Below are 27,115 nucleotides of genomic sequence, written 5' to 3'. Positions count from 1 at the left end.
TACAACAAGTCAATGGAATTTTAAAAGGTGATGAGGGGAGGAGAAACAATAAAAGAAATCTAACAATAAAATATACTAAGTGGACTCTGTTGGATCTTGCTTTGACTAAAACAACTATAAACAACCTTTAGACAACTAGGGCAATCTGAGTAGGACCGGGTGTTAGATGCTGAGGAAGTACTGTTAATCATGTTAATCATGTGTTACTGACATTGTGTTATGTAAGGAAATTTACTCTTTTTTTGAGATGAATAACTAAAGTAGTTTGGAGTTGTAGTAAAACTATTTATTTACTTTATAGTCATCCAACCAAAAAAGGCAGGGACAGACACATAGACAGATGATGGTTGGAACAGGTATGGCCTTGATGCTGGGGCGCAGGTACACAGCAGTTCACTGTGCTCTCTATTTTTGTGTACATCTGGAGAAGTAAAAACAAAACAAACACACACATACCCAAAACAAAGCCTGAGGGTAGAGATCCAGGATCTAAAAACCACAGGATTTGAGGAATATGCTGGACAGCAAAGATGAAATGAGGTACGGTTGTTACTCTTAAGAGAAAATCAGAAAAGAGAAACAGATTCTCTTTATAGCACAGAGGATCCTATCTCAGTCAAATGAGGAAGGATTCTGAGAAAAGGGGACAGCTGAACTGCAGTTTTAAAGGATTAAAGAGTTAACTGGTCAGAGAGAGGATGAGCGTTTCTCCCAGCAACAGTCTGCCCACGTAAGTTTTCTTTCCAAAACACAAATGATAGCGTTCTATAAACACACTCTTGCACCTTGCTTTTTTTTTTTACGTAATACATCTTAGAGACTGTTCCTCAGAAAGCCCTTAAAACAGCTTTTGGTTTCTCAAGGATCTTTGTAATGAAGTCGTATATAAATGAATATAGTCTATTTTTATTATGCTAAGTACCTATTTTTACTTGTGACAATACCACATACTTCTTATAAAAAAATATCAGCAGGGTATTTCCCTGGCAGTCCAGTGGTTAAGACTCCACGCTTCCACTGCAGGGGGCACGGGTTCAATCCCTGGTCGGGGACTAAGATCCCACATGCGCAGACAAAAGAAAAACAAACAAACAAACAACTCTGCTCTCTGCCAAGCCCGACTCCCCCCGGAACCACCCCCTCCCTGACCCCTCTCATTAAAAAAAATAAATTAATTAATCTAATTTAATTTGCATGGCTTTTAAAAACATATATATATCAACAGTATAAAAATGAAAAAGTAAAAAAACCCTGTTTGTTCCTCCACTCCTACTTCCCAAGAATAAGAGCTTTTAATTTCCTCCCAGACCTTTTCTATAAAAATACAAATATATATATATATGTAAATACTATTAAATACAAGCAAATGCAATAATACATTGTTCTATTCACCTACAGTATCTTATACAAACCTTAGTCTAGGCACAAAAAATCCATTTATATTATTTAAAGTCTCTTAAAGTCAAGGATTCTGTGATATGAAATATTAAGAAACTTTACTGTATGTCAACTTACCAACGCAGTCACAGCACTCATCCCAAAGGGTCCCGAGACACAGCATACACTCCTTGCAGCAGGAACAATTTCCTTCTCCAGGTCGGCACTGGCAGAGCTCCTAGAAATGAGACAGATGTTCACATTTTAAATTCCAAATAACTATATTTAAAATTGTTAATTTTCTGCAGCAAAAAAACTCCATAATATTTGCATTTATAGTAATTTACTCTTGGCACAATTTTTTTATTCAACATCATTAACTATTTGTAGGAACATAAATATCTACAGGGTAGATAGATTTAGAATTAAGTACTACTAGATCTAAGTAGATTTAGATTTTCTTTTGGACACATTCAGAAAACGCATTTTGGATCCTTTTATCTTATTTTGAAACAAAATGAAAACATTTTACTTGATAACCCATAACTTTACCCCCCATACTACCTCAACGAATAATTCAGCATAAGAACAAAACTTACTTTCCAGCTATTAGATTTACTGTCCAAATTAATCTAAATGCATGGCCAGCCGACTTGTAGCGGGAATTGTGGTTTCTCAATATGTAAAGTATGAATAAAAGCATGTTTTAAAAACTATTTTCATTGATCTACAATATATTAAAACAGTGTGCTTGGTGTGGCAGTCTGTTTATAAAGAAGGCAGTGATTCTTCCCCTCCCCATGTCACCCTCTTTGCAGCTCCTCTGATCAAGAGACAGGGTCTATTTCCAGACCTCTTGAATGGAAGTGATCTTGAAACTTGCTCTGACCAACAGAATTTGGTGGAAGTGATTTAGTGTCAGTTCTGAGTCTGGGCCTCAAGAGGTCTGGAGTGTTTCCACTCCTTCTCTTAGAACTTTGCCCAGCTGCCATGTGAAGTCTGGGAGAGGGCCACGTGGACAAGTCCGTCCATCTGAAGCCATCCCAGTTCGGCCAGCCTCCAACCAACCCAGCAGCTGACAACAGACACAAGAATGAGCCCAGAAAACCCACCCAGCTGATAGAGGCCAAATTGCTGACCCACAGAAACAAGAGCAAAACAAACAGTTATTGTTTCAAGTCAGGAAGCTTTGGGATGGTTTGTTACTGCATGAAAACTAATTAACATGGCTTGCTTTGTACATGAAGCTTCAAGGTAATTCCTTTAGCCTTCCCTCTGCCCCTCCCCTGGCCACCAGAGAGTCACTGCTAAACAAACCCAACCTAAAGGGAAATTCTGTGGCCACACGGCTCAGTTGGCTTTCCCTGGTTGATGAGATATTATATATATTTTTAAAAAGTTAAACATGCACATAATATTTATCCCTATTAAATTCATCTTATTATGTTTCTAGACGACTAGAGACAATCAATCATTCTAATATGACAATTTTTTGCAAACTGATATTCTTCTAGTTTCAGTGAGAAATAATTGACATACATCACTGTCTAAGTTTAAGGTGTACAGCATGATGGTTTGATTTACATTTATTGTGAGATGGATTACAGTAGGTTTAGTTAACATCCATCATCTCATATAGATAAAATAAAAAGAAAAGAAAAAATATTTCTCCTTGTGATGAGAACTCTTAGGATCTACTCTCTTAACGACGTTCCTATACGTCATGTAGTAGTAGTAACTGCAGTCATCATGTGGTACATTACAGCCCTAGTACTTATTTATCTTATAACCGCAAGTTTGTACCTGCTGACCACCTTCCTCCAATTCCCCCTCCCCATGACCTCATTTCTGGTAACCACAAGTATGATTTCCTTTTCCATGAGTTTGTTGGGGCTTTTTTGCTCTTATTTCACTTAGCATAGTTCCTTCAAGGTCCATCCATGTTGTTGCAAATGGTAGGATTTCCTCATTGTTTATGGTTGAAGAGTATTCCATTATATACATATACCACAACTTCTTTTTATTTATTTATTTATAACATCTTTATTGGAGTATAATTGCTTTACAATGGTGTGCTAGTTTCTGCTTTATAACAAAGTGAATCAGTTATACATATACATATGTTCCCATATCTCTTCCCTCCCACAACTTCTTTATCCATTTATCCACCAATGGAAACTTAGGTTGTTTCCATATTTTGGCTATTGTAAGTAATGCTGCTATGAACATGGGGGTGCATATACCTTTTGGAGTTAGGTTTTTGCTTCCTTTGAATATATCCCCAGAAGTGGAATTGCCAGATCATGTGATGGTTCTATTTTTGATTTTTTGAGGAACCTCCAAAATGTTTTCCACAGTGGCTACACCAATTTACATTCCCACCAACAGTGCACAAGGGTTCCCTTCTCTCCACATCCCTACCCACACTTGCTATCTCTTATCTTTTTAATGATGGCCATCATGGCCATTCCAACAGGTGTGATGTGATAGCACACTGTAGTTTTGATTTGCACTTTCCTGATGATTAACAATACTGAGCATCTTTTCATGTACCTGTTAGCCATTCAAATATCTTCTTTGAAAAAAATGTCTATTTAGGTCCTTTGCCCATTTTTAAATTGGATTCTTTTTTTTTTGCTATTGAGTTGTACGAGTTCTTTATATATTTTGGATATTAACCCCTTATCAGATATAGCAACACTGACATTTAATTCCTTTTCTCAAAAAGTCCCCTAGCTATTACACAATTACACAGCACTTTCAAGAATCAACACTTGTTGGGAATTCCCTGGTGGTCCAGTGGTTAGGATGCCACACTTCCACTGCAGGGGGCCCAGGTTTGATCACTGGTCAGGGAACTAAAATCCCACAAGTTGTGTGGCATGGCCAAAAAAAAAAAAAAAAAAGAATCAACACTTGTGCTATGCTCTAATTCATTAGTTTGATGTCAGTATATAGCTGTGACCTAATATATGTAAATTATAATATTTTAGTACCACGGAATTCTATACTCAGGCCACATGCATGTAATGCACACCTTGAGTAACCTTGCTAGGCCTGATGGAAAGAGAGGGACTAAAAGGGCAGGGCCTTCCTGAGAAGTACAGGTGCTTCATCATAAAACTGGTGATGCCTGATTCACACAAACTCAAACTTACTTGGAAATTTAGAAAAACAGAGCTGCCAAAGCTGTATTTTGTGATTTGTTTCTCCATAAAAATCTGTCTGTCATCTTTGGAGTGAGAGAACATTTTCTTAGTACACATTTTTAAAAAAACACCATCAGAGTTAAGGATATTGATACTTTTTGTTCTTAAGTTTTAAAAAGGTTGCAACTTAGTCACCAGAAATAAAGTTTTTTAAAATTTTAATTTACATTATCCATAGAAAATATTCTTTTACTATCTTACTTGTGTATATTTACATTATCTACATAGCTCAGGAGAAACATATTAGGAAAGTAACAAACTTATTCAAAGAATAAGTCTCTCCTTTTTCCTATCACAGCTTTCAAATGGTAGCCTGTTAAATGAATTACTGTATATTATGCTAAATAATTTTAAAATGAATGTCGATTTAATGGACATTAGAGAAATCTGAGTCTTTAAAGCATTCATTCTACCTTTTACTGTCAGGTTTTTGTGAGGTGTTTTAAACTGGAATGAAAGGGTGGATGATAACATCAGATGACTGCTAACTAATGGAAGGTTAAAACTCAGACTATTAAAAGTTACTTGAACTTGCCTTGATTATCTACCCCTTAAGATTAAATGTATGTCACACCCTCTTAATAGATGCCTATCCTGTACTTTTACATGTCAGTGTGATAGAACAATGCACTGAAGTAACATGCTTAATGACTTTTAATTTACTGATAGAATACAAAGTGAGAAGCTCTAGGAAGCCGCGACAAGGGAGAAATGACTGAAACACAGGCTTTATTACTATACCATTAAACAGACAAAAATCCAGGTTAAGACTTCATTGGTAAAAATTACTGCTAAAACTGGCTGAATGCTAACTAATATTTTCTTTCCATCTTACTACAAAATAGAATGAAATATCTGTCTTAATAAAGACAATTTGATTTCATAAATTATGAAATTTCAGAGAGTAAATAAGCTTCAAAATGTATCAAATAATCTGTATTCTTCAAAACTCATGCGAGCATTCTTTCCAGGAGATTGGAAAATAATGAAAACGAGCTCCTCAAACGAACTTTTTAGGCAGTATTACACATTTAACTTCTCACTTTCCAGGAGAAAAATAATATACAGGCAAAGTTAACATATGGCATTTCGGATCTCAAAAACCTCACTGCAAATCTAGAAAGCAAAAACGAGTGGAAATGATTTGCTTTGTTTCTATGTTCTAAAGTCAAAAAAAAAAGGAAACAATGAATTTCTATGTGTAAATAATTATGAATAACAAATGTGTAGCTCATCAAGAAATCCATTATTTTCTATTCACTTTATGTGTACTTCAGAATCACACTATTAAATAAGTTTGGTCATAAACACATTTGGAAACATATTTTAATTTTTTTGACAGCTAGCAAACTATGGTTGGGAAGAATGTTTCTAAATATAAAAAAAATTTTTAAGGTGTTTTGAAGTCACGTACTGGAAATACAAAAGAAAAAAAACACACCCAAACGTAACTATGAAGAATCAAGGATCACAGAAAAACATAAAAAATTACTCCATTTAAATTAAGTAGAATATTTTCTTCAGGACACTTAAAAAGAAACCTTTACTTTAGTGTTTTATTTATGAGAACATAAATGAATCTTCTGTAACTAGAAAGGCTTTGCTAAAGAGGTTAGAGTCAAGATAAAAGGAATGCTTTAAATTTTTAAGAGTTTTTTTGTTTTTAAATCATAAAAGACTTTGAAAAAAATCTACCAGAGTAGAAGGAAAAAACACCCAAGTTCCTCCCACTTCGGTAAATTCCTATGCATTTCTAACAAAATAATGATGGCGCACTCTCCTGATTTAAAAAGTAAGCATTTCCCTATTGTATCAATAAAAATCTGTCAACATAACATAACGGCTGCATAATGGAACATATTATGTACCAAAGTTCAGAAGCAGGCCTTAAATACTTCATCTCTTTCACAGCTTGTCCATGTTCTCATTCTGTATCACCGCCTTCAGAAACGTCATTATTATATTCCATGTCACTATTACTTCAAAGTCTTCCGTATTAACTAGAAAGAGGCTTGTGCTGAGATGTGGGATTCCTGTGTGGACTGGCTATTTACGTAATTCACTAACCTCCCTATGACTAACCTTGAGCACTGCTCAGTCAGCTGAACGTGGGATCTCAAGCAAACACAGCGTTCACAGAAGAGAGGTGGATCCAGCGCCTCCACTTATTTCCTGCCACAGTCTCCCCCAAAGTTCCTAAGTGGGTTTTATGTAACATTAACAGGCACTGTGCTCAGTGTTTTATATGTATTATCCTGGAGCTCATAAAGCCTTTATCAAGGTATTATTCATCTTCATTTTCATATAAGGTGATGAATTTGTACATCATTCTATTAGTAAGTGGCTGAGATTTGACCCCAGTTTTGGGTAGCTATTCCTGCTTTTTAAACATTGAGATGAGAAATATAAAGCTTATTTCTTATTAATTTAGCATCTCAATAATTATAGTTATTACTTTCTTAGAGAGAATGAGCCCATAATTAAACTTAGCTAACCCTTCAGGTTGTTTAATCAAAGACACTATTGTATCTTTCACTCTCAGTACCTGAATACAATTACAAGTGCTACTGCCAAAGTTTAATCATTGTTTGTAAAGGTAAAATAAGTATCAATGGCAAGAGTTGCAAAACCAGTGTGTTGGGATTTAATACTTAATTCTTTTTTTGCTTGGGCCAGTTAATGATTGCATCATTTGCCTCCCTGGCCTGGAAGTCCCAGGGAAAGTATGGGCACTGCTCCTGGTACAGATGAAAGGCTGGAAGGGATGGGTCAGTGATCCAGCCCAACTGGGCTCCGACGTCAGATCTTCTCCCACAGGGCTGCTCCCACCATCACTGCTTCCTTCCGCGTGTCAGAGCCAGAGTGACGTGGATCGTGAAGTACCACGCTAGATGTTCTTCAAGTGTGGTAATCACACCGTTCAATACATTTATGGTGGAAAAAATTATAACTTTATACTAAATAGAAAACAGAAATTTATACATTTGAGCTATCCTATGTTGACCAGAATGAGTATTTATAGAGATAATTTGGCAATCTGCTTTAAAAACTTATATGAAGGGACTTCCCTGGTGGCACAGTGGTTAAGAATCTGTCTGCCAATGCAGGGGACACGGGTTCAAACCCTGCTCCAGGAAGATCCCACATGCCGCGGAGCAACTAAGCCCGTGCGCCACAACTACTGAGCCTGTGCTCTACAGCCTGCGAGGCACAACTACTGAGCCCGAGTGGCACAACTACTGAAGCCTGCGCGCCTAGAGCCCATGCTCCACAACAAGAGAAGCCACCGCAATGAGAAGCCCGCGCACCGCAACAAAGAGTAGCCCCCGCTTGCTGCAACTAGAGAAAGCCCACGCGCAGCAAAGACCCAACACAGCCAAAAATAAATTTAAAAAAAAGTATTTTACGTTTGTATTATTGAAAATCTTGAATATGACAAAGAATTTCAATTTTTTTATGCCAGAAGACAGATTTTATATAATTATTAAATCAACTTTAATGGAAAATCTTGTTCTCTATACGTCTAAGGTTCTGGTGAGATCTTAATCCATGCAAAATAAATGGGGGGGGCGGTAATTATTCATCTAAGACTAAGCCTAGACTTTAAGAGTTAAAATTTATTTTATAAACTTCCAAATTTCCAGGTCAGAGATGGAAACTAATAACTTGAGGGAAATTTTTACTTATATTCTGATGTAAAGTTGCTGATAAATATCTCCATTCTTTAACTGTTGCCAAAATCTGAGAGATTTGTTAGCAATGTTGTTAAAACAGGGAAATATCACCATTGAAAACAACATTATAGTCTAGCAGACAGCAAATGACTTGGATTTACAGAATCTGGATTCAAGTCCTGGCCTGTAAACTGCAGCATGTAACACCAAATCTCAGCTTTTCGGATGCTTTGTGATCCAGCAATCCTACTCCTAGGTATTTAATCAAGAGAAATGAAAACATACATCCACACAAAGACCTATACATGGAAGTAAATAACTTCATTCATAATTACCAAAAACTGGAAACAAGCCGTGTCCATCAGCTAGTGAATGGATGAAGAAATGGGGTACATCCACACAACAGAGTACTACTCAGCAAGACCAAGGAAAGGAGTCCCTGAGACATGCAGCCACATGGGTCAATCTCAAAAGCATTATAATAACTGAAAGAAGTCAGCCAGGCACAAAAGGTTACACAATGTACGATTCTAAGACATTCTGGACAAGGTGAAATTATAGAGACAAAAACCAATCAGTGGTGGAGAAGTACTGAGGCTGGGGAGGAGGCTAGTCTTGACTCCCTAGGGGCACGAAGGGACTTTTAAGGGTGATGAAAATTTTCCCTATCTTGATTGTGGTAGTGGTTATATGAGCATACATTTATCAAAAATCATATAAATGTACACCTAAAAAGAGTGAAATATATTGTATGTGAATTATACCTCAATAAATCTGACAACAAAAATGCTTTGGGAGATTAGGGAATACCTCATCTCATCTCTGAAGGACCAGTATGGTACACTGTGGTCCATAAATTTATTATTTTAACAAATCTGAACTGAAAAACATGAAGCATTATATAAATGTTAACTGGTATTAAAGAAAGCAGTGCAGAAGATAGTTCAGAAAATATATTTCTCTATTTTACTTTCAAGCTAAAACTAAACTTCTCTAAACTAACATACTTTTTTTTTAAAAACAAAGAAACATAAAACAATGCTGGTGAAAAATGCAGAATGTGAAAGTTGTATATATTATATACAACCTTTATTCTATGTTTAGGTGTTAAAAATCACCTAAACATAGAATAAAAATCTAAAAAGGACTATATCAAATATTAAGAGTAGTCTGTGTTTAGAAAACAGGACTATAAATGATTTAGTTTCCTTTTTCTACTTCTATGTATTTTGTGGATTCCTTTGAGAACAAAATATTTTTATAATGGCAAGTAAACATTTTAAATTTAAGTAGTAGGACTTCTGAAGATCCAGTTTAATTTCATACAATAAAAAAAATAAGACACTCAAAAACAAAAACTGATGTTCTTAAATATTAAATCAAACAAACTATAAGTGTTTATAATATCTTGACCTAAAACCCCCAGGAATGTAAGAACAAAGGTAATTATGAAAATGAACACTGTATGAGCATCAGTAACCAACAAGGCATTAGACTGTATCTGTGCTGATACTATTTTCACAACCCTTACACAGGTCAAATGGGTATTTAAAAACCAATACGTAAACAACACACCCTCGAACAATTAGCCTTTATTCAAAACAATAAACATAATTATAATTACGTTAGTTACAACAAATCTGTTTTGACAAATTAATACTCTTTAAGGAGGACATCAGACAGACTTTCAAACTCGGAACAGAAGTATCTAAACCAAATCTTATCATCATGTTCTTTATAAATTCAAACTTTTGCCTTGAAAATAATATAAACAAGTGAAATACGGAAAACAGAATTTATCCTTTTGGCTAAATATATCAGCATGCAAGTTCACGTATATACATGAACTACCAAAATATATCAAACAACACCCATTTCTTATATAAACCTTGTAACCAAATTTTAATCCTACTTACTTCAAAAGTACCCCAAAGCATTTCTTTAAAATCATCCAGGTGAGGTGACATAGGGGCAGGTAGAGATGAGACTGGACCGGCCATATGCTGACCACCGGTGAAGCTAAGTGATGGGTAAATAGGGACTTTACTATTCTCCCTATTAAAATTATATTTGAAAACTTCCAAGTGTCCCAATGAAATCCTCATCTTTGGTTTTCTTTTTTGGGTGGGGGGGGCCATGGCACATGACTTGTGGGATCTTAGTTCCCCGATCAGGGATCAAACCAGTGCCCCCTGCAATGGAAGCACAGAGTCTTCACCACTGGACTGCTAGGGAGGTCCCCCTCATCTTTGGTTTTTTAAAAATAAATTTATTTATTTATTTGTTTTTATTTTTGGCTGTGTTGGGTCTTTGTTGGCTGCGTGCGGGCTTTCTCTAGTTGTGGCGAGTGGGGGCTACTCTTCGTTGCAGTGCGTGGGCTTCTCATTGCAGTGGCTTCTCTTGTTGTGTGCACAGCATGGGCTCTAGGCGCGCAGGCTTCAGTAGTTGTGGCACGCGGGCTCAGTAGTTGTGGCTCGTGGGCTCTAGAGCACAGGCTCAGTAGTTGTGGCGCACGGGCTTAGTTGCTCCGCGGCATGTGGGATCTTCCTGGAGCAGGGTTTGAACCCATGTCCCCTGCATTGGCAGGTGGATTCTAATCACTGCACCACCAGGGAAGCCCCGGTTTTTCAGTTCTTAATACAAAATGGGTCTTGAGATTTCTGGCGTAGAAGCATAATATTGATTCAAATTTTAAATGCTCTTTTCACAAAAGCAGAAGAAAAAACAAGTAAAGATCTTATTAAAAGCAAAATCCTGTTTTACCATTTTTCCCCTGAAAGAGGACAGCTCAACCACTCATTATATGAGCAAAGGAACACACCAAGATGACAATATTACTTTCCTGATGTTAAAATTACATTTCTTTCCTGTCAGAAGCACAAAATAAATATTTACGTAGGGACCACCCTTCTACGCAGCAACTTGTAGGAGAGGCAGGAATGACTGTGCTGGTAAAAAACATTTACACAAGTCTGAGCTTCCAGGGAAAATGTTTTATATTTAGTTACTTCATGAGTTGCGGAGGGCTCGACATAAACAAATGTTCTAACTTATCCTCACAGTACAGCATTTCAACACTACCGATGTTGTTCAAACCAAATAACTAAAAGAAAAGCTAAACTCCCTCTTAGGAGGGAAGTTTCTTTACACTTCTATAGCATGGCCTTTCTTAAAGTTCTTATCTCCCACCTTCATTTCTGTGCATGTTTTTCTGTAAGTTTAAGGAAAAAAGCTATTATTGCCATCTAAAATGTCAACGTGCCTCATACTTTGTTGAACGTGAAAGCGGAATTTTAATAACTTAGTAGTGTGATGGCAAACAAAACCCGAGCAATTCTTCACCTTTTCAGGGCAATCAACCACTTTGAGAACCTCCTGAAAGCTGTGGACTTTTCTCCTAGAAAACAGTACATTTGCAAATTTGAATATAATTCTGGGGATCCCCTTTAAGAGAAGCACTAAAGAGGCCTAAGGACACCAGCTGGCAGTTCTTGGCACATGAAACGCCAATAGCCAATCTATTCCTCAACTGAAGAGAACAGGAATAAAAGAGGGCACTAAAGTTCAAGTTTCTATCAGATCACAGAGGCAACCCCCACACTAGGGCACAAAGACAAGAACCAAGCATCTACCAACCAACCACCACCCCGACCACAGCAAGAACACCAGCCATTCAAAACAAACCAAAAACTTCTCTGCAGGAAAATGATCAGCCTCAGAGCAGAAAACACACTCCAGCATCGAGGGCTTCCCTGTCCCTCAGGAGATACCCTCCAGTCTGTGTATGTCAGCCCTCCCCACAAACACAATCTCACAATCAGGCTTTTATGCTTCATTCCTAACTATAATGGACAACTAAGGAACACTATACATTTGAGGAAAGCCTCCTGCATGAAAGAGACATAAATTGAAAGAAAAAAATAATCTTGGAAGAAAGAGAAATCCACGTAACAGAATGGGGAGGTGAGGGGGGGAGACACACCTCCATCTCCATCAATAAAACTTCCAGTAAGTATTCTCAGGATATCTGAGAAAACAGTGCATTCAAATACAAGTAAAAGTGTTAAAAGAAAAATTAACGAGCAGAAAATAAGAAGTAAAATTTTAAAGTTATTGCTAAAATTTAAAAATTCAATAGACAGGATTCAAAGGGAAAGTCAAGGAACTCTCCCAAAAAGCAGAATAAGGTGAAAACAGATTTAAGATTTACGACACTACATACAAGCAATGAACAACCTGAAAATGAAATTAAGAAAACAGTTCCATTTACAACGACATCAAAAAGAATAAAATACCTATGAATAAATCTAACAAAAGAAGTATAAGACCTGTACGCTGAACACTACAAAATACTGTTGAAAGAAATGAAAGAAAAATTTAAATAAATGGAAAGACACTCCTTGCTCATGAATCAGAAGACTTAATACTGTTAACATGGCAATAATTCTCAAATTGATCTATAGAGTCAACGTAAACCCTATCAAAATCATAGCTGGCAATACCAAAGGCACAATCCATGAAAGGAAAAAATGGGTAAGTTGGACTTCTAAAATTTAAAACTTCTGCTCTGCAAAAGACACTGGCAAGAGATTAAGAAGACAAGCCAGGGAACTTGCCTGGAGGTCCAGTGGTTAAGACTTCGCCTTCCAATGCAGGGGGCGTGAGTTCGATCCCTGGTCGGGGAGCTAAGATCCCACATGCCTTGCAGCCAAAAAACCATTAACATAAAAATACAGAAGCAATACTGTAACAAATTCAATAAAGACTTTAAAAATGGTCCACATCAAAAAAAATTTTAAGAAAAAGAAAACAAGAAGACAAACCACAGACAGGGAGAAAATATTTGCAAGAGACACATCTGATAAAGGACTGTTAATCCAAAAGATACAAAGAACTCTTAAAACTCAACAGGAAGAAAATGAACAACTCAATTTAAAAAATGGGCAAAAGGCATAAAGACACCTCACCAAAGAGGATATACAGATGGCAAATAAAGCATATGAAAAAAAGCTTAACATGTCATTAGGAAATTGCAAATTAAAACAACAATGAGGTACCAATATACACCAATTAGAACAGCTAATATTCAAAACACTGACAGCAGCAAATGCTGGTGCAGATGTGGAGCAACAGGAAATCTCACTCACTGCTGGTGGGAATGCAAAATCGTGCAGCCACTTTAGAAGATAGTCTGGCAGTTTCTTACAAAAGTAAACATACTCTCAGCATATGATCCAGCTATTGTGCTCCTTGGTATTTACTCAAATGAGTTGAAATTTTATGTCCACACAAAAACCTGCACATGGATGTTTGTAGCAGCTTTATTCTTATTGCAAAACTTGGAAGTAATCAAGATGTCCCTCAATGAGTGAATAGATAAACGAACTGTGATACACCCATAAAATGGAATATAAAGAAATAAGCTATCAAGCCACAAAAAAACATGCAGGAACCATAAATGCATACTGCTAAATGAAAGAAGCCAGCCTGGAAGGGCTACATACTGTATAACTCCAACTGTATAACATATTGAAACAGCAGAATTATATAGACAGTAAAATGCGGTGGGGGATGTGGAGGCCATGTGGAAGCACGGGGGATTTTTAGGGCAACAAAACAATTCTGTGTCACACTGTAATGGCAGATATATGACATTATACATTTCTCAAATCCATAGAACTGTCGAACACAAAGCGTGAACCCTAATGTAAATTGTGGACTTTAGTTAATAATAGTATGTCAATATTGGTCCATCAATTGTAACAAATGTACAAACTAATGCAAGATGTTAATAGTAGGGGAAACAGTGGGTATTTGTAGGGGAAAGGAGTATATGGGATCCTTCTGCACTTTCTGCTCAATTTTGCTGTAAACCAAAAACTACTCCAATAAATAAAGTCAAATATATTTATATATAAAAAATCCTAGCTGGCTTTATTGCAGAAATCAACAAGCTGACCCTAAAATTTATATGGTAATGCAAGGGCCCAAAGTATTAAAAACAAATCTTGAAAAACAACAAAATTAGAAAATTCATACTTTGTGATTGTAAAACATACCACAAAGCTACAGTAATCAAGACAGTGTGGTACTGGCAAAAAGATATATAAATCAATGGAATACAACTGAAAGTCCAAAAATAAACTCTTACATTTATGGTCAAATAATTCTCAACAAGAGTGTCAAGATAATTCAACGGAGAAAAAAATAATATTTTCAACAAATAATGCTGAGACAACTAGATATCCATACACAAAAGAATAAATTTGGACCCCTACCTAACACCATATACAAAAATCAACTCAAAATAAATTGCAGACCTAAATATAAGAGCTAAAACTACAAAATTCTTAGAAGAAAACAGACAAGTATATCTTATAACCCTGAGTTAGGCAATGGTTTCTTAGCTACAACAGCAAATGCAAAAGCAACAATAAATAAATAAATAAATAAGGCTGCATCAAAATTTAAAACTTTTGTGTTGCAAATAATACCATCAAGAAAGTGAAAAGACAACCCACAAAATGGGAGAAATTACTTGCAAGTCATATATCTGATAATGGACTTGTACCCAGAATACATAAATAACTCTTATAACCCAACAATAAAAAGACAATAAGCCAATTAAAAAATGGGCATTGGTTCTGAATAGACACTTCTCCAAGGAAGATATATGAATGCCAATAAGCACATGAAAAGATGCTCAATATCATTAGTCATTAGAGAAATGCAAATCAAAACCACTTCACACCCACTAAGATGCCTATAACAAACAACAAGTGCTGGTAAGGATGTAGAAAAATTGGAACCTGCATACACAGTGGTGGAAATGTATACAGCCACTTTGGAAAATACTTTAGTGGTTCCTCAAAATGTTAAACAAAAAATATGACCCAGCAACTCTACTCCTAGGTATATACCCAAAAGAAATGAAAACAGATATCCACATAAAAACTTATACACAAATATCCACAGCTCCACTACTTGCATAGCCAAAAGGTGGAAACAATCTAAACATTCATCAACTGATGAATGGATAAATTAAATGTGGCATATCCATACAGTACAATATTATTTGACCATAAAACAACGAAGTACTGATACATACTATAATACAGATGAATTGTGAAAGCATTATGCTCAGTAAAAGCAGACAGGCATAAAAGACAACATATTGTATGATTCCATTCATATTAAATGTCCAGAATAGGCATATAGAGATACTCTGATTAAAAAAAATATATATTTATCACATAATAATAGTTGGTTGCTTTCTCTAGAACTATGTAGAATTAGAAGGAAACTCTGAGACCACCCAGGCGGTCAAGTCACAGTTAAGATGTGGCAGATTGTATTTTCCAAGGATGGCCATGTCATTCACCCCGCTCACTAAGCTCTCCTTAGTGTTACACTCATGCTCCTCCATCAGAGGCGGGGCCTGTGTACCCTCCCCTTAAATCCAGGTGGGCCTACCACTATGATGGAAGTAACACCATAACCTCAATGGCGCGGCCATAAAAGGCAGTATAGCTTCCCCTGCTGTATTTCGTGAGACACATGGTCTTGGAAGCCCTGAGCCAACATGTAAGAAATCTGGCTAGTCTTAAGCCAGCATGCTGGAGAAGTCATACAAAGAGACTACTGACAGGGAGGGAGGAAAGGAGGGGAGAGAGAAAGGGGGGAAAGGGGGGTGAGAGAGAGAGAGAACGAAGAATCTTCCTAGCTCAGCTTTGTGATATCCAATACAGCAGTCACTAGCCACATGCAGCTGTTTAAATTTAAATTAATTAAAATGATTAAATTTAAAAATCTGCTTTTCAGTCACACTAGTCATATTTCAAGTGCTTAACAATCACATAACTAGTTTCTACTGTACCTGACAGGGCTGATGTAGACCATTTCTATCATCATAGAAAGTTCTAGTGGACAGCGCTGCCTCAGGTAATTTCAGCTGCCAGCCTTCAGGCCGCCCCAGCTAATAAAGCTGTGTGGTGCAGATGAACTATCCTACCAAACACAACACAGGATGCAAATTCATGCTCAAAATAAACGTTGTTGTTGTTTCCAGCCACTGACCTTTGGGGTGGTTTGTCACACAGCCACAGTGAGAGGAATGCAAGGAGAGTAAAGGGCAGAATGTTAAATAATCAGCGGAGTCCATAAAACCAGGCAAATGGTAGAACTAATCACATTTCACTGCAATGTCCAGTAAGTGCTTAGCACAATGTCATAAGTGCTTAGGAATAAATGAACAAGAAAACCCTCAATACTCGAGGCTTCTATCATTTTAACCCCAAGCACCCTGCCACTATGCACCAGAAGCACTGTCTCTACTATTCCAGAAAAAGATTTGATGATTCCTAGTTCTGAAGGAACAGGAATCAGAAATGTTTGCATCAGTGAATTAGTGGTTAAAAAAAAAAAAGAGTCCTACCTTCTTTACAATGAGTTTACTAAAATCACCATTTAACAAACAGGTGAAGCTTCACCTGATTTTCCAGTTTGTACACTTAATTTTTACTCTACTTTTTGAAGCATTTTGTAAGTATTACAGAATTTTAAACTGAAAAGCAAAACAAACAAAAACTTCTGAGAATGTTTATCGATAGTAACCAAACGCTTTCTTCTTTAAATACTGCCTTACCAAGCAAGGTCTTTCAAAAAAAATCCAATTTTTAATTATTTGAATAATGGAAATTACAGACTTGGAGAGTCAAAAAATAATTTGAGATTTAAGTAAATTTCTACCTAAACATGAATATAGCAATTGTTATGAGACTTTATTTCCAATAATGAATAATGAAGATACATTGAAACAACGTGGGAAGTGGCACAGATTCACCTCTGACCACAGCACAAAGCTGGACTTCACGAGAAGACTACCAAATTTTTAGCCAGCACAAGCCTAAGCAGACGTGCCATATCAAAACTTCCATGTAGGGACTTCCCTGGTGGCGCAGTGGTTAGGAATCCGCCTGCCAGTGCAGGGGACATGGTTCGAGCCCTGGTCCGGGAAGACCCCACATGCCGCGGAGCAACTAAGCCCGTGCACCACAACTACTGAGCCCGCGCGCCTAGAGCCCGAGCTTCGCAACAAGAGAGGCCACCAAATGAGAAGCCCGCGAACCGCAACGAAGAGTAGACCCCATTCGCCACAACTAGAGAGAGACTGCACGCAGCAATGAAGACCCAATGCAGCCAAAAATAAATTAAAAAAAAACTTCCATGTATAAAACTACGTGATATTAAAGAATTATTGTTAATTTTTAAAGTGCTAATAGCTATGTTTTCAAGAGTTCTTATCTTTCAGAGATAGACAATAGATCTATGATAAAATATTATCAGGGGTCTGCCTGACACTAAACAGAGCTGGGGTGAACAGTGCAGGGGAATAGAGAGGAAGCAAGGGTAGCCCCGAGTGAATGATGGCTGTAACTGCTGATTATTACTGCTGTTCATTATACTCTTCCCTCTTCTATTTATGCTTAAAAACATCCATAGTGAAAACCCTAACCCTAACCAACCAACCTCTCTAGTTAAATGTTTTGGTTAAAATGCCAAGTGAGGGTACAGAGTATGAGATGGTGACAACCACACTCACATAAAGGCCAGGCTTCCCAGAATTTTAACTATTAATGAGGACCAAAATGTCACAAATCAGCACATAATGCCTCTCATCTATAAAAATCATTATCACTTCTAGTACATACAAATGCTCTCATGTCACGATTACAGCCAAGAGGTAGCTGAGTCATACTTTATACAGAATTCTAATACGTGTGGTTACTGAATTTCTTAGCCAACAGCTAGAAGAGAGGCTAATAAACACAGACCGAAGACTGCTGATGGTCTAACAGGATGGGAAAAGGGAGAACAGCTGTATAAGACATGAAGTTCACCACTAATTAACACAACTTTAAGAACAGTAATAACCAGTATGTGTATGGAAAGGCCACAGGATTCAGGTTCAAACACAGGCCACGTTCCACAGCCACTTAATAGCTCTGTAAACTAAGTCATTACTTAACCTCACTTTTCTCTTCAGAAAGGCTTGCCTTGATGGCTGAGAGATCACTGTCAAGCATCTTGGAAGCACATTCTCCAACGCCTGCAACCTTGAGAAACCCTGACCCTGAACCCCCCAGCTCAGCTGCTCCTAGGTTCCCAACCCTCAGCAACTGCGTAAATAATAAATGTTTACTGCATTAAGTTGCTGTTTGGGGTAACTTGTTACTTAGAACAGACAATTAGTGTATATTTAGGGAACAGTTTGTCTATGATTTGACTAGATAAATTTTTTTTCCTAAATATAGTGAGTCTCTTTGCTATGTAAACTAGATTATACAAAGGGAACCCTTTAATTCATCTGAATAGGCTACTCATCACCTTGTAACAGCATGTTTACAAAGCTGGATATTATTTTCCATACTGAACTCCTTGACTCTGACATTGCTTGTATGCAAGAGAAGTATGGGGGCAAAACCCCAGACCAGTGTCATGGTTCATTACCTCAGACCTTACACTCTCTATCTGTATATATGTGCTCTGTATCTGCTCTACAGTATATTTTAATATTAGTAAAAAAGTACTCTTAGTCCTACCTGAATGAGGCATTTGCTCACATCACTAGCACAGAGTGCTTTGTTACAACTCAGTGACACGGGGACCCATGTCAGGAACACCAGGATGGCTACAGTAAGCATAACAACAGAGGGTGACTTCATGTTTCTTCAAAGACAATCAGCAACTCCCAGGAAGCTAAACAAACAAACAAAAGAAAAAAAACAACAACAAAAGCTTTAATTCAAAGGCAAATGTTAGGGTAAAAACAAACACAAAAGTGAAAATCAAATAAATAAACCAAGACTCATTGTTTGTGTTAAAAGACTTTTGAGTGACTGTTTAAAGATTATTCTCAATGAAAGATTACTTAAACACTCCAAAAAAAGCTACAATTTTATACAGTAATATCTTGTTAGCCATCTTCAAAGATATAGAATTCTGAAATTCCTCAGAGTACCCAGAAATGGTGACTGTGAAAATTAAAGTGAATGTGTGTGTGTGTGTGTGTGTGTGTGTGTGTGTGTGTATACCATCAGTAACCTGAAAGTATCAATATATAAAGCAAATAAGTAGTTTCAATGCTGCACTGCTTTTCAGCTTTAGTTTCAGGCCCACTATTCGACTTTAAGCCAGTAAAAAAAACAAAACAAAAAAAACTATTAATATTGTATTATAATTTTAAAAACACATCAATATTTTAATTCTTAGAATTAAGACAAATTTTAAAAATGCAAATTATTCTAGTGTCTACTTGTTACTATCTCATTTTGTCTCTTAACATAATTAGCCAAAATGAAGCAGCTCAACGGAAGGAGTGGACAGTTGCTCCTTAAATAATTTAGCGAATAACAAAGGGAATAGTAAATTATTAACTGCATTAAGAACTCTAACTTACCAAAATGTGAAGATATTCTTTTAATTCTCTACCTTAAGTACCAGTGATTCTTCAAAGATATTGAAGAAAATATTACAGTCCAAAAAGAAAAAGCAAAGAAAGACCAGCACAAATTCTGACAGTGGTTGAACAACCAACACAGTCATTAAACTTTTTAAAAGGAGAAGATAAAACTTCTTGGGGTTTAAAACACACCCCCCAAACAGAATCAATTAAATAAACGACTAGTGATGTAAGACGGATAAAAGCTGCGTTTATGGGGCCTTTATGATTGCTGTAAACCTGTATTCTAAGTGTTAGGAAGAACAATAAAGCAAAGGCAAGAAGAAGGTGAAAAGTACCTGGCTCTGTGCCCGTGTGGCTCGGTTCTGTACGAGAAAGCCCCAGGGACCGTGGCCGAGGCCGGGGGTACCCTCCTGGGACCCTCAGGACCCACCGCTTGCTTTACTGAACCGCACGCCCAAGTCCGGTGACTCCGGAGCCACCGGCACGTATTCGTGGCGGCCAAAGAAGGCATCGGAAAACGGATCTTCCAGAGCTAGTTTTCTCCCCACAGCAACTGAAAATGGGATATTTTCCCCCACCTCACGGCCGTCTGCGTCCCACTCCCCGAACCTCCCCAGAACAGTCGTCCAGGTGAACGAGGCACGCAGAGGCAGGTAACCGAGCTCCTCCTAGGGGAGCGGCTCCCTCCGGGGCCTCGGGAACAAAGCGCAGCGGCCGAGCGGGCGGTGCTGACAGCGGCCCAGGCTGCCGGCGGAGGAGCCACGCCCCGCGCGCGCCCCGCCTCGTAGCCGCGGAGGCCGCCCAGGCCGCGCGGGCCCCGTCCTCCCGCTCCTCCCGCCCGGCCGCGGCCTCCAGACCCAGAGCGGCACCCGCCACCCCAGCTCTCTCACCGTGCGCCGCGGCGCCGCGAGGCAGCCTGGCTCTCGTTCCCCGCGGGTCGGCCGAGCGGGCGCGCCGCTCTGTGGAGGGAGGCAGGCCGCGCCTCCGCTCAGTCCTCCGCGCAGCGCCCGCGAGCCTCGGCCCTAAAGCAGGGAGAGACCAGCCCGCCGCCGCCTCGCCCCCGCCTCGCTCCCGCCCCCTGCTTCCCTCCGCCCCGCTCGGCTCCCGCCGCCGCCGCCGCCGCCGCCAGCTCTCGCCAGGAGGCGTCTCTCACTCCCCCGACGCTCCTGTCCGCGCGCGACCCGGCCCCGCCCAGGCCACGCTCCCCGCGGGCCCAGCCCGCCCAGGGTCCCACCCCCTACCCGGCCCCGCCCCGACCTCGGCCACGCCCACCCGGCCCACGCGCGCTGTCCCCCCTTCCCCTTCCCCGCCCCTGTCTTTGGCGCCTTCCCGCCCGCCTCGGTCTCCCGCAGACCCTGCCGCCCGGCCCCTTCTCCGGGCTCACCCTTCCCTGGTCCCGGAGCTGGGACGTGATGTGCACGAGCTCGTCGCCTCCTCACAGCCACCCTGGGAGGGAGCTGGTCTCGGCCCAGTTATGGGGATGCCGGACTGACTGATGCACCCCGCTGGTACCCAGTGTAGCTCATACCTGAATCCCGTCATTGATATCGGAGACAGGATTTATTAAAAACGCAGGCTTCTGGGGTCTGCCTCAGACCTACTGAATAAGGGTCTCCAAGAGTAGAGCCTTCGTCCCGCAGTGCACTGAATGCCGAGCCCTTCCTGGGCGCCCGGCTTTGTGCTCAGCGCTAGAAGCGGGCAGGGGCGCCGTGGGTGCTGGTCCAGAAGGTCGCAGGCCAGGGGAGAGGACGGATGGACACCTGGACAGATGGCAGGAGACGCCTGCCCAAGCATGTGTGACCAACAGTTAGCTTGTAGATAAAGGCGACTGAGAATGGCACTCAGTTCTTTCCCACAACCCTGGGAATTTGCTTTTTTAAAAGTTTCCAGAGTGATTAAGTTGGAGCCCATTGTACGTTTCCCTTGCAAATGGTACTAGACCATTTTAGACCTAGTACTAAAGTCTTAAGCTGGTAAGATCTTAAATGCCCACATTCCCCTTGGTTGATGAAGAAAACAGAAAGAATGGAAAGAGTTGACTGGCTGACAGGGTGGACTGCATTATTGCTGTTAGTCCATTTTTGTACAGTAAGTAAGAATACATTTCAAAAACCATCCCTGAAAATTATCCGAAAGAAATAATTGAGTGTACACAAATTTAACTTTAAGGATCTTATTCTTAGCATTACTTACTGGTTAAATGAATTATGATACAGTGCAATGGGCTAAATCAGATATTAAAAAATAATATTGTAGATCAGAGGTTCTCAGACTTTGTAGTCTCAGGACCCCTTTACACTGTTGAAAATTATTGAGGACTCCAAAGAGGTTTTGTTTATGTGTGCTACATCTATCAAAACTTTTGAAGCTAAAACAGAAATTTAAGAAATAATTATTTATTATCTCATTTAAAAATAATAGACTCGGGCTTCCCTGGTGGCGCAGCGGTTGAGAATCTGCCTGCCAATGCAGGTGACGCGGGTTCGAGCCCTGGTCTGGGAGGATCCCACGTGCCGCGGAGCGGCTGGGCCCGTGAGCCACGGTTGCTGAGCCTGCGCGTCTGGAGCTTGTGCTCCGCGGCGGGAGAGGCCGCGATGGTGAGAGGCCCGCGCACCGTGATGAGGAGTGGCCCCCACTTGCCGCAATTGGAGGAAGCCCTCGCACAGAAACGAAGACCCAACACAGCCATAAATAAATAAATTAAATTAAAATTAAATTAAAAAAATTAAAAAAAAAATAATAGACTCCGTTATATGGTAACATGAATACATATTTTATGAAAAATAAGTATATATTCCAAGACAAAAAAAAAAAATAGTGGGAAGAGTGGCATTGTCTTACATTTGTGCTATTTAATGTCAAACTTAATAGAAGGCAGCTGGATTTTCATATCTGCTTTTGCATTCAAACTGTTGCAATATCATATGTTATATACCCTCTAAAAAAACTACAGTGTGAGAGGAGACTGAAAGGCAAATAATGCATTAGAATTAAAATAAGAATAGTTTTGAGCTCATGAACTACCTGAAAATGTCCTGGGACCCCCAGGGTCTCCTGATCACACTTGGAGAACTGGTGTTGCAGAGAAATACCATTGGCATGGAAAGATATTCATGATATATCAACTTTTAAAGCAGTGTGTGTATTTTTAGAATGACTGATGTTAAAAACTGTGTATACGGTTATTTTAAAGGCCGGGAAAGAGAACCATGGTGTAAGGAGTGATTGTAAGGAGATTATGAGCGATTTGTGTTGATGATGTTTTTTCTTTGTGCTTGTCTGCATTTTCTCATGTCTTTGCCTGTATTACTTTGGTAATAAGATAAAAAATAGTTATTTTTAATTTAAAGATCCTCTTTGATAAGCTCTAGAAGATCAAATGTTATTTGAGCCTCCAGGTGGCTATCAAGTGGTTCTGAACGGGTTTGGGAATTTGAGAGCTGCAGGGGTTATTGCAGTGGCTATTTTATTTTACCAGAAGCCTTTATGATCAATGCAATAAAGCCTCTTGGTAGGGTTTGATGAAAGGGTCAAATGTCACTGGTTCACCTAAGCTTCAATCACCTGATACAGACGCATCAGTGGTTGACTGTCAGCCAACTACAGTGAAGAGGTGACTCGTTTCCTATTGCTGCTAACAAATTACTGTAAATTTACTGCCATAAAACAACAACAATTAATTTTCTTACCGCCTGAGCTCCGCCTCCTGTCAGATCAGCGGTGGCATTAGATTCTCATAGGACCGCGAACCCTACTGTGAACTGCACATGTGAGGGATCTAGGGTGCGGCTCGTTATGAGAATCTAATGCCTGATGATCTGAGGTAGAGCAGAGGCGGCGATGCTAGGTCTGGGGAGCGGCTGCAAATATAGATTATCATTGGCAGAAAGATTTGACCATAATAAATCAATTGCTTGCAGACTTATATCAAAACCCTATCAGTAAGTGGCAAGTGAAAACAAGCTCAGGGCTCGCACTGATTCTGCATTATGGTGAGTTGTATAATTATTTCATTATATATTACAATGTATATATATAATGTATATATATTAATGTGCACAGTAAATGTAATGCACTTGAATCATCCCGAAACCATCCTCCCCACCCCCCCGCCCCATCTGTGGGAAAATTGTCTTCCACAAAACTGGTTCCTGGTGCCAAAAAGGTTGGGGACCGCTGGGGTAGAGGGAGTGAAGCTAGGGGAAGGGGGTGTTATCCTGCCCAGCACAGAGAGATAACAAGGACAATTGTAGTTTGTGAACTCACTCTTGTAGGTGGTGCTTCTACACTCTCACCTCTGGGCCTCCCCTCACACCAGCCAATTCACCCCAGAAGACAGGGAGCAAAATGGGAGCCCGAGACACAGGTGTTGGGTGCCCCTGCTAAGCACTCCAGTTTGGTCTGGATTCTCCACTTTTGAGCTTCCTTATAGGAGTACGGGCAGAGCCCCCGGCCCTGCCGGAGGTGGGACTGGATGGGGGGCAGAGGGGGGTGGGGATTGCTCAGGACTGCCTGGAGGAGGCGTCCAGCCTGTGCGCCTTTCAGCCGGTGGAGACAGGAAGACTATTCTGTGTCCCAAGGAACCTGCCGACTGCGGCAGGCTGGGGATTATGGTTTGGAATCCACTGTCCCATTCTTAATGCTTTCCATCCGAGAGACTCAGCTGAATTAGCTGATTTGATTTACAGATTTGAACTAAAGGAACCGCATCTAACAGCCTCGCAGCCTGTGGTGTGGAAGGGAAGATCTAGGGATGGAAGGCCCTTTGGGAAGAAACCTCCTTCCTCCACCCTCTCCCCCGCCTCTTCCCTCCCTGCTTTGTTGTGGGAATTACCGCAAAGCTCTCAAAAGAATGGGGAAAGAAAACGCTTACTTCCAAAGGCCTCTCAACTCTTCCTGTTGTAAACAAGAAGAAATGTAGAAAATCTTGAGGCTATTTTTGTTTTGTTTTGTTCCATTCCGGGTTCATAAGATCCTTATAATTCCCTCTGCAATGAACGGTTGTAAATCCACCAGGCAAAAGGACCGCCCAAGCAAGCTTTTCCGAGGCTCAGGTCCCTAGGGCTACAGGAGGCCTAGCAAACCTCTGGGGAAACTGCCGACCCCGCCTGCTAGGAGAAAATGCTGTTTTGGCAGATGTTTGCAAAGGGCTATCAAGGGCTATTGAGAGATTTACAAATCATTCTCAAAAGCTCTTAAGGCTTCTCAAAATCCACTATTTACTCATGGCTCACTCTTGCCTACCAAATTAGGTCCCAACTTTGTAGCTTACTTATTTAGAATATTTCTTAATTTATATTCATTTCGACTTTTTCCTTTTTTTCTGATTACAGAGAATTTAAAAATTTCGGGACTTCATGTGCGACCCTGGCCATTTTAGCCCCCGGAGATTGCACCTAGCTTCCTATATATTCCTTCAGTCTTTTTTAAGTCACATGTATTAACATATTTTTGCAAAAAATGAAATTATGCTACGAATACTTCACTGCAACTTGCTTTTTCCCATTTGGCATATCCAGAACATCTTTTCATGCTAGTAAATGTGGATCTTCTTTGATGTTACACAAATCCTCTCCATAGAGCCAAGGTGGTGGTCTATTTGCATGCTTCATACTTCTCCACTCCTGTATTCTGCCCATTTTTCTTTTTGCTTGGGACATGATTCTTTTTTCTTTTTCCTGGCTACATAAACCCTATCCACTCTTTTTAAAAAAATTTTATTTTACTGAAGTATAGTTGATTTACAATGTTGTGTTAGTTTCAGGTGTACAGCAAAGTAATGTTTTTAATATATACACGTGTATATATATACTTTTTCAGATTATTTTCTATTATAGGTTATTACAAGATATTGAATATAGTTCCCTGTGCTATACAGTAGGACCTTGTTGATTATCCATCCTACATATACTAGGTTTGCATTTGCTAATCCCAGACTCCCAATCCCTCCCTCCTCCACCCCTCGGCAACCACAAGTCTGTTCTCTACTTCTCTACGTCTGTGAGTCTGTTTAGTAGATGAGTTCATTTGTGTCGTATTTTAGATTCCACATATAAATGATATCTTATGATATCTTACGGTATGTCTTTTTCTTTCTGACTTACCTCACTTAGTATGAGCAGTCTTCAGTGGCTGGAAACCTTGTTTCCACTCTGAAACTCATGGGCGTGCACTGAGGTGAGAGGCTCCAAAGCAGGTAAGAGGGTACACGGGACTGCGTCACAGCTGTGCTGTTTTATCCCACGTGGAGACAGAGCAATTCTGAGGCAAGAGTTCTTTCAGGATTGTGTTGGGCAGGGCTAAACACAACAAAACAACAAGCGAACCGAAAAACAAAGAAACCCACACCAAACCTCCACAAGAAGGCAGCTGGTCTGCTCTTCACCTGCTTGCCAGCATTAGCCTGTTCACTCCCTCTGAATTAGTGATGTCTTTGGACTGGATTTTTGTCTGCCTCTATGTTGAGCATGCACTTTTGCTCAGTGAATGTTTCCTCGCGAAACTTCCACCACAGTGCTAACTTATGTCAGAAAGCCAGAGCTTCTAGATGCCTCTAAAGGACAAACTGCTCCTTTTCACCATCTCCAGCCTTCGGTGTCGTTAATTCAGGGACTCACATGGCTTCACCAGGGTTTCCATCTGCAGTATCCCTGATTAGACTGTACCCGTCCAGGTTTTCTTTTCTTTTTCCCTTTATCAGTGACTTCAGCTTTTTGCCTTTAAGCCGGTCAGACTTACAAGTTGAGGTTTTTCTTTCTTCCCTTCATGCTTTTTAAAATTGGATGTGACATTCATCTCTTTCATTTTTAAATACCACTCCCATTTCACAGAACATGTTGCTGTGATTCTCTTTCCCTTTTAGGAAAACAGAATTTTTGTATTCTCCAAATATTCCAATTGGGACAGTTACACCAAGTAGTTTAATTAAAACATTCTGAGGGACTTCCCTGGCGGCGCAGTGGTTAAGAATCCGCCTGCCAATGCAGGGAACACAGGTTTGAGCCCTGGTCTGGAAAGATCCCACATGCCGCGGAGCAACTAAGCCTGTGCGCTACAAATACTGAGCCTGCGCTCTAGAGCCCACGAGCCACAACTACTGAAGTCCGCGCGCCTAGAGCCCGTGCTCCGCAACAAGAGAAGCCACTGCAATGAGAAGCCCACTCACCTCAACTAGAGAAAGCCTGCGCGCAACAACAAAGACCCAACGCAGCCAAAAATAATAAATAAAATTTAAAAAAGAAAAAAGCATTCTGAAATAGACGGTTGAAAATATACTACTATAATTTATTTTAGCAAACACTGCTTACGTTAAGAATGTTTGCAATGACAGAATTTTTTGCCTCGAATCCTTGTCACTAAAACCTAAATGCATGGATATGCATACATTCCTT

At 39.7% G+C, this 27,115-nt stretch overlaps 1 protein-coding gene and 1 long non-coding RNA gene across 6 annotated transcripts in view; one reads left to right on the top strand and one right to left on the bottom strand.

Annotated features, from left to right (window-relative positions):
• The window catches only part of TWSG1 (twisted gastrulation BMP signaling modulator 1), a 33,944-nt gene extending 13,146 nt beyond the window's left edge, over positions 1 to 20,798 (bottom strand). For 2 of the 5 annotated variants that reach the window (XR_014252095.1, XM_082418742.1), the window contains exons 1-3: positions 20,615 to 20,769; positions 18,862 to 19,018; positions 1,516 to 1,615 (exon numbers count right to left, since the gene is read on the bottom strand). Coding sequence is in view for 4 of the 5 variants with exons in the window: in XM_082418742.1 (XP_082274868.1) it covers positions 1,516 to 1,615; positions 18,862 to 18,984 (223 nt within the window). In the remaining variant the exon portion in view is untranslated. Of the gene's footprint in view, positions 1 to 1,515; positions 1,616 to 18,861; positions 19,019 to 20,059; positions 20,534 to 20,614 lie in introns of those variants that run through there. The other 3 variants (XM_082418741.1, XM_082418739.1, XM_082418740.1) reach the window with 3 other exon arrangements.
• Positions 1 to 27,115, top strand: part of LOC309640278 — a 711,494-nt gene that overhangs the window by 32,832 nt on the left and 651,547 nt on the right. The gene's annotated exons all lie outside the window — the stretch shown is intronic.

The sequence above is a fragment of the Balaenoptera physalus genome (assembly GCF_965194825.1).
Source record: "Balaenoptera physalus genome assembly, chromosome: 12".
NCBI classification, from domain to species: domain Eukaryota; kingdom Metazoa; phylum Chordata; class Mammalia; order Artiodactyla; family Balaenopteridae; genus Balaenoptera; species Balaenoptera physalus.
Note: the sequence above shows the minus strand (reverse complement) of the source record. Positions and strands in the feature narration are given on the sequence as shown.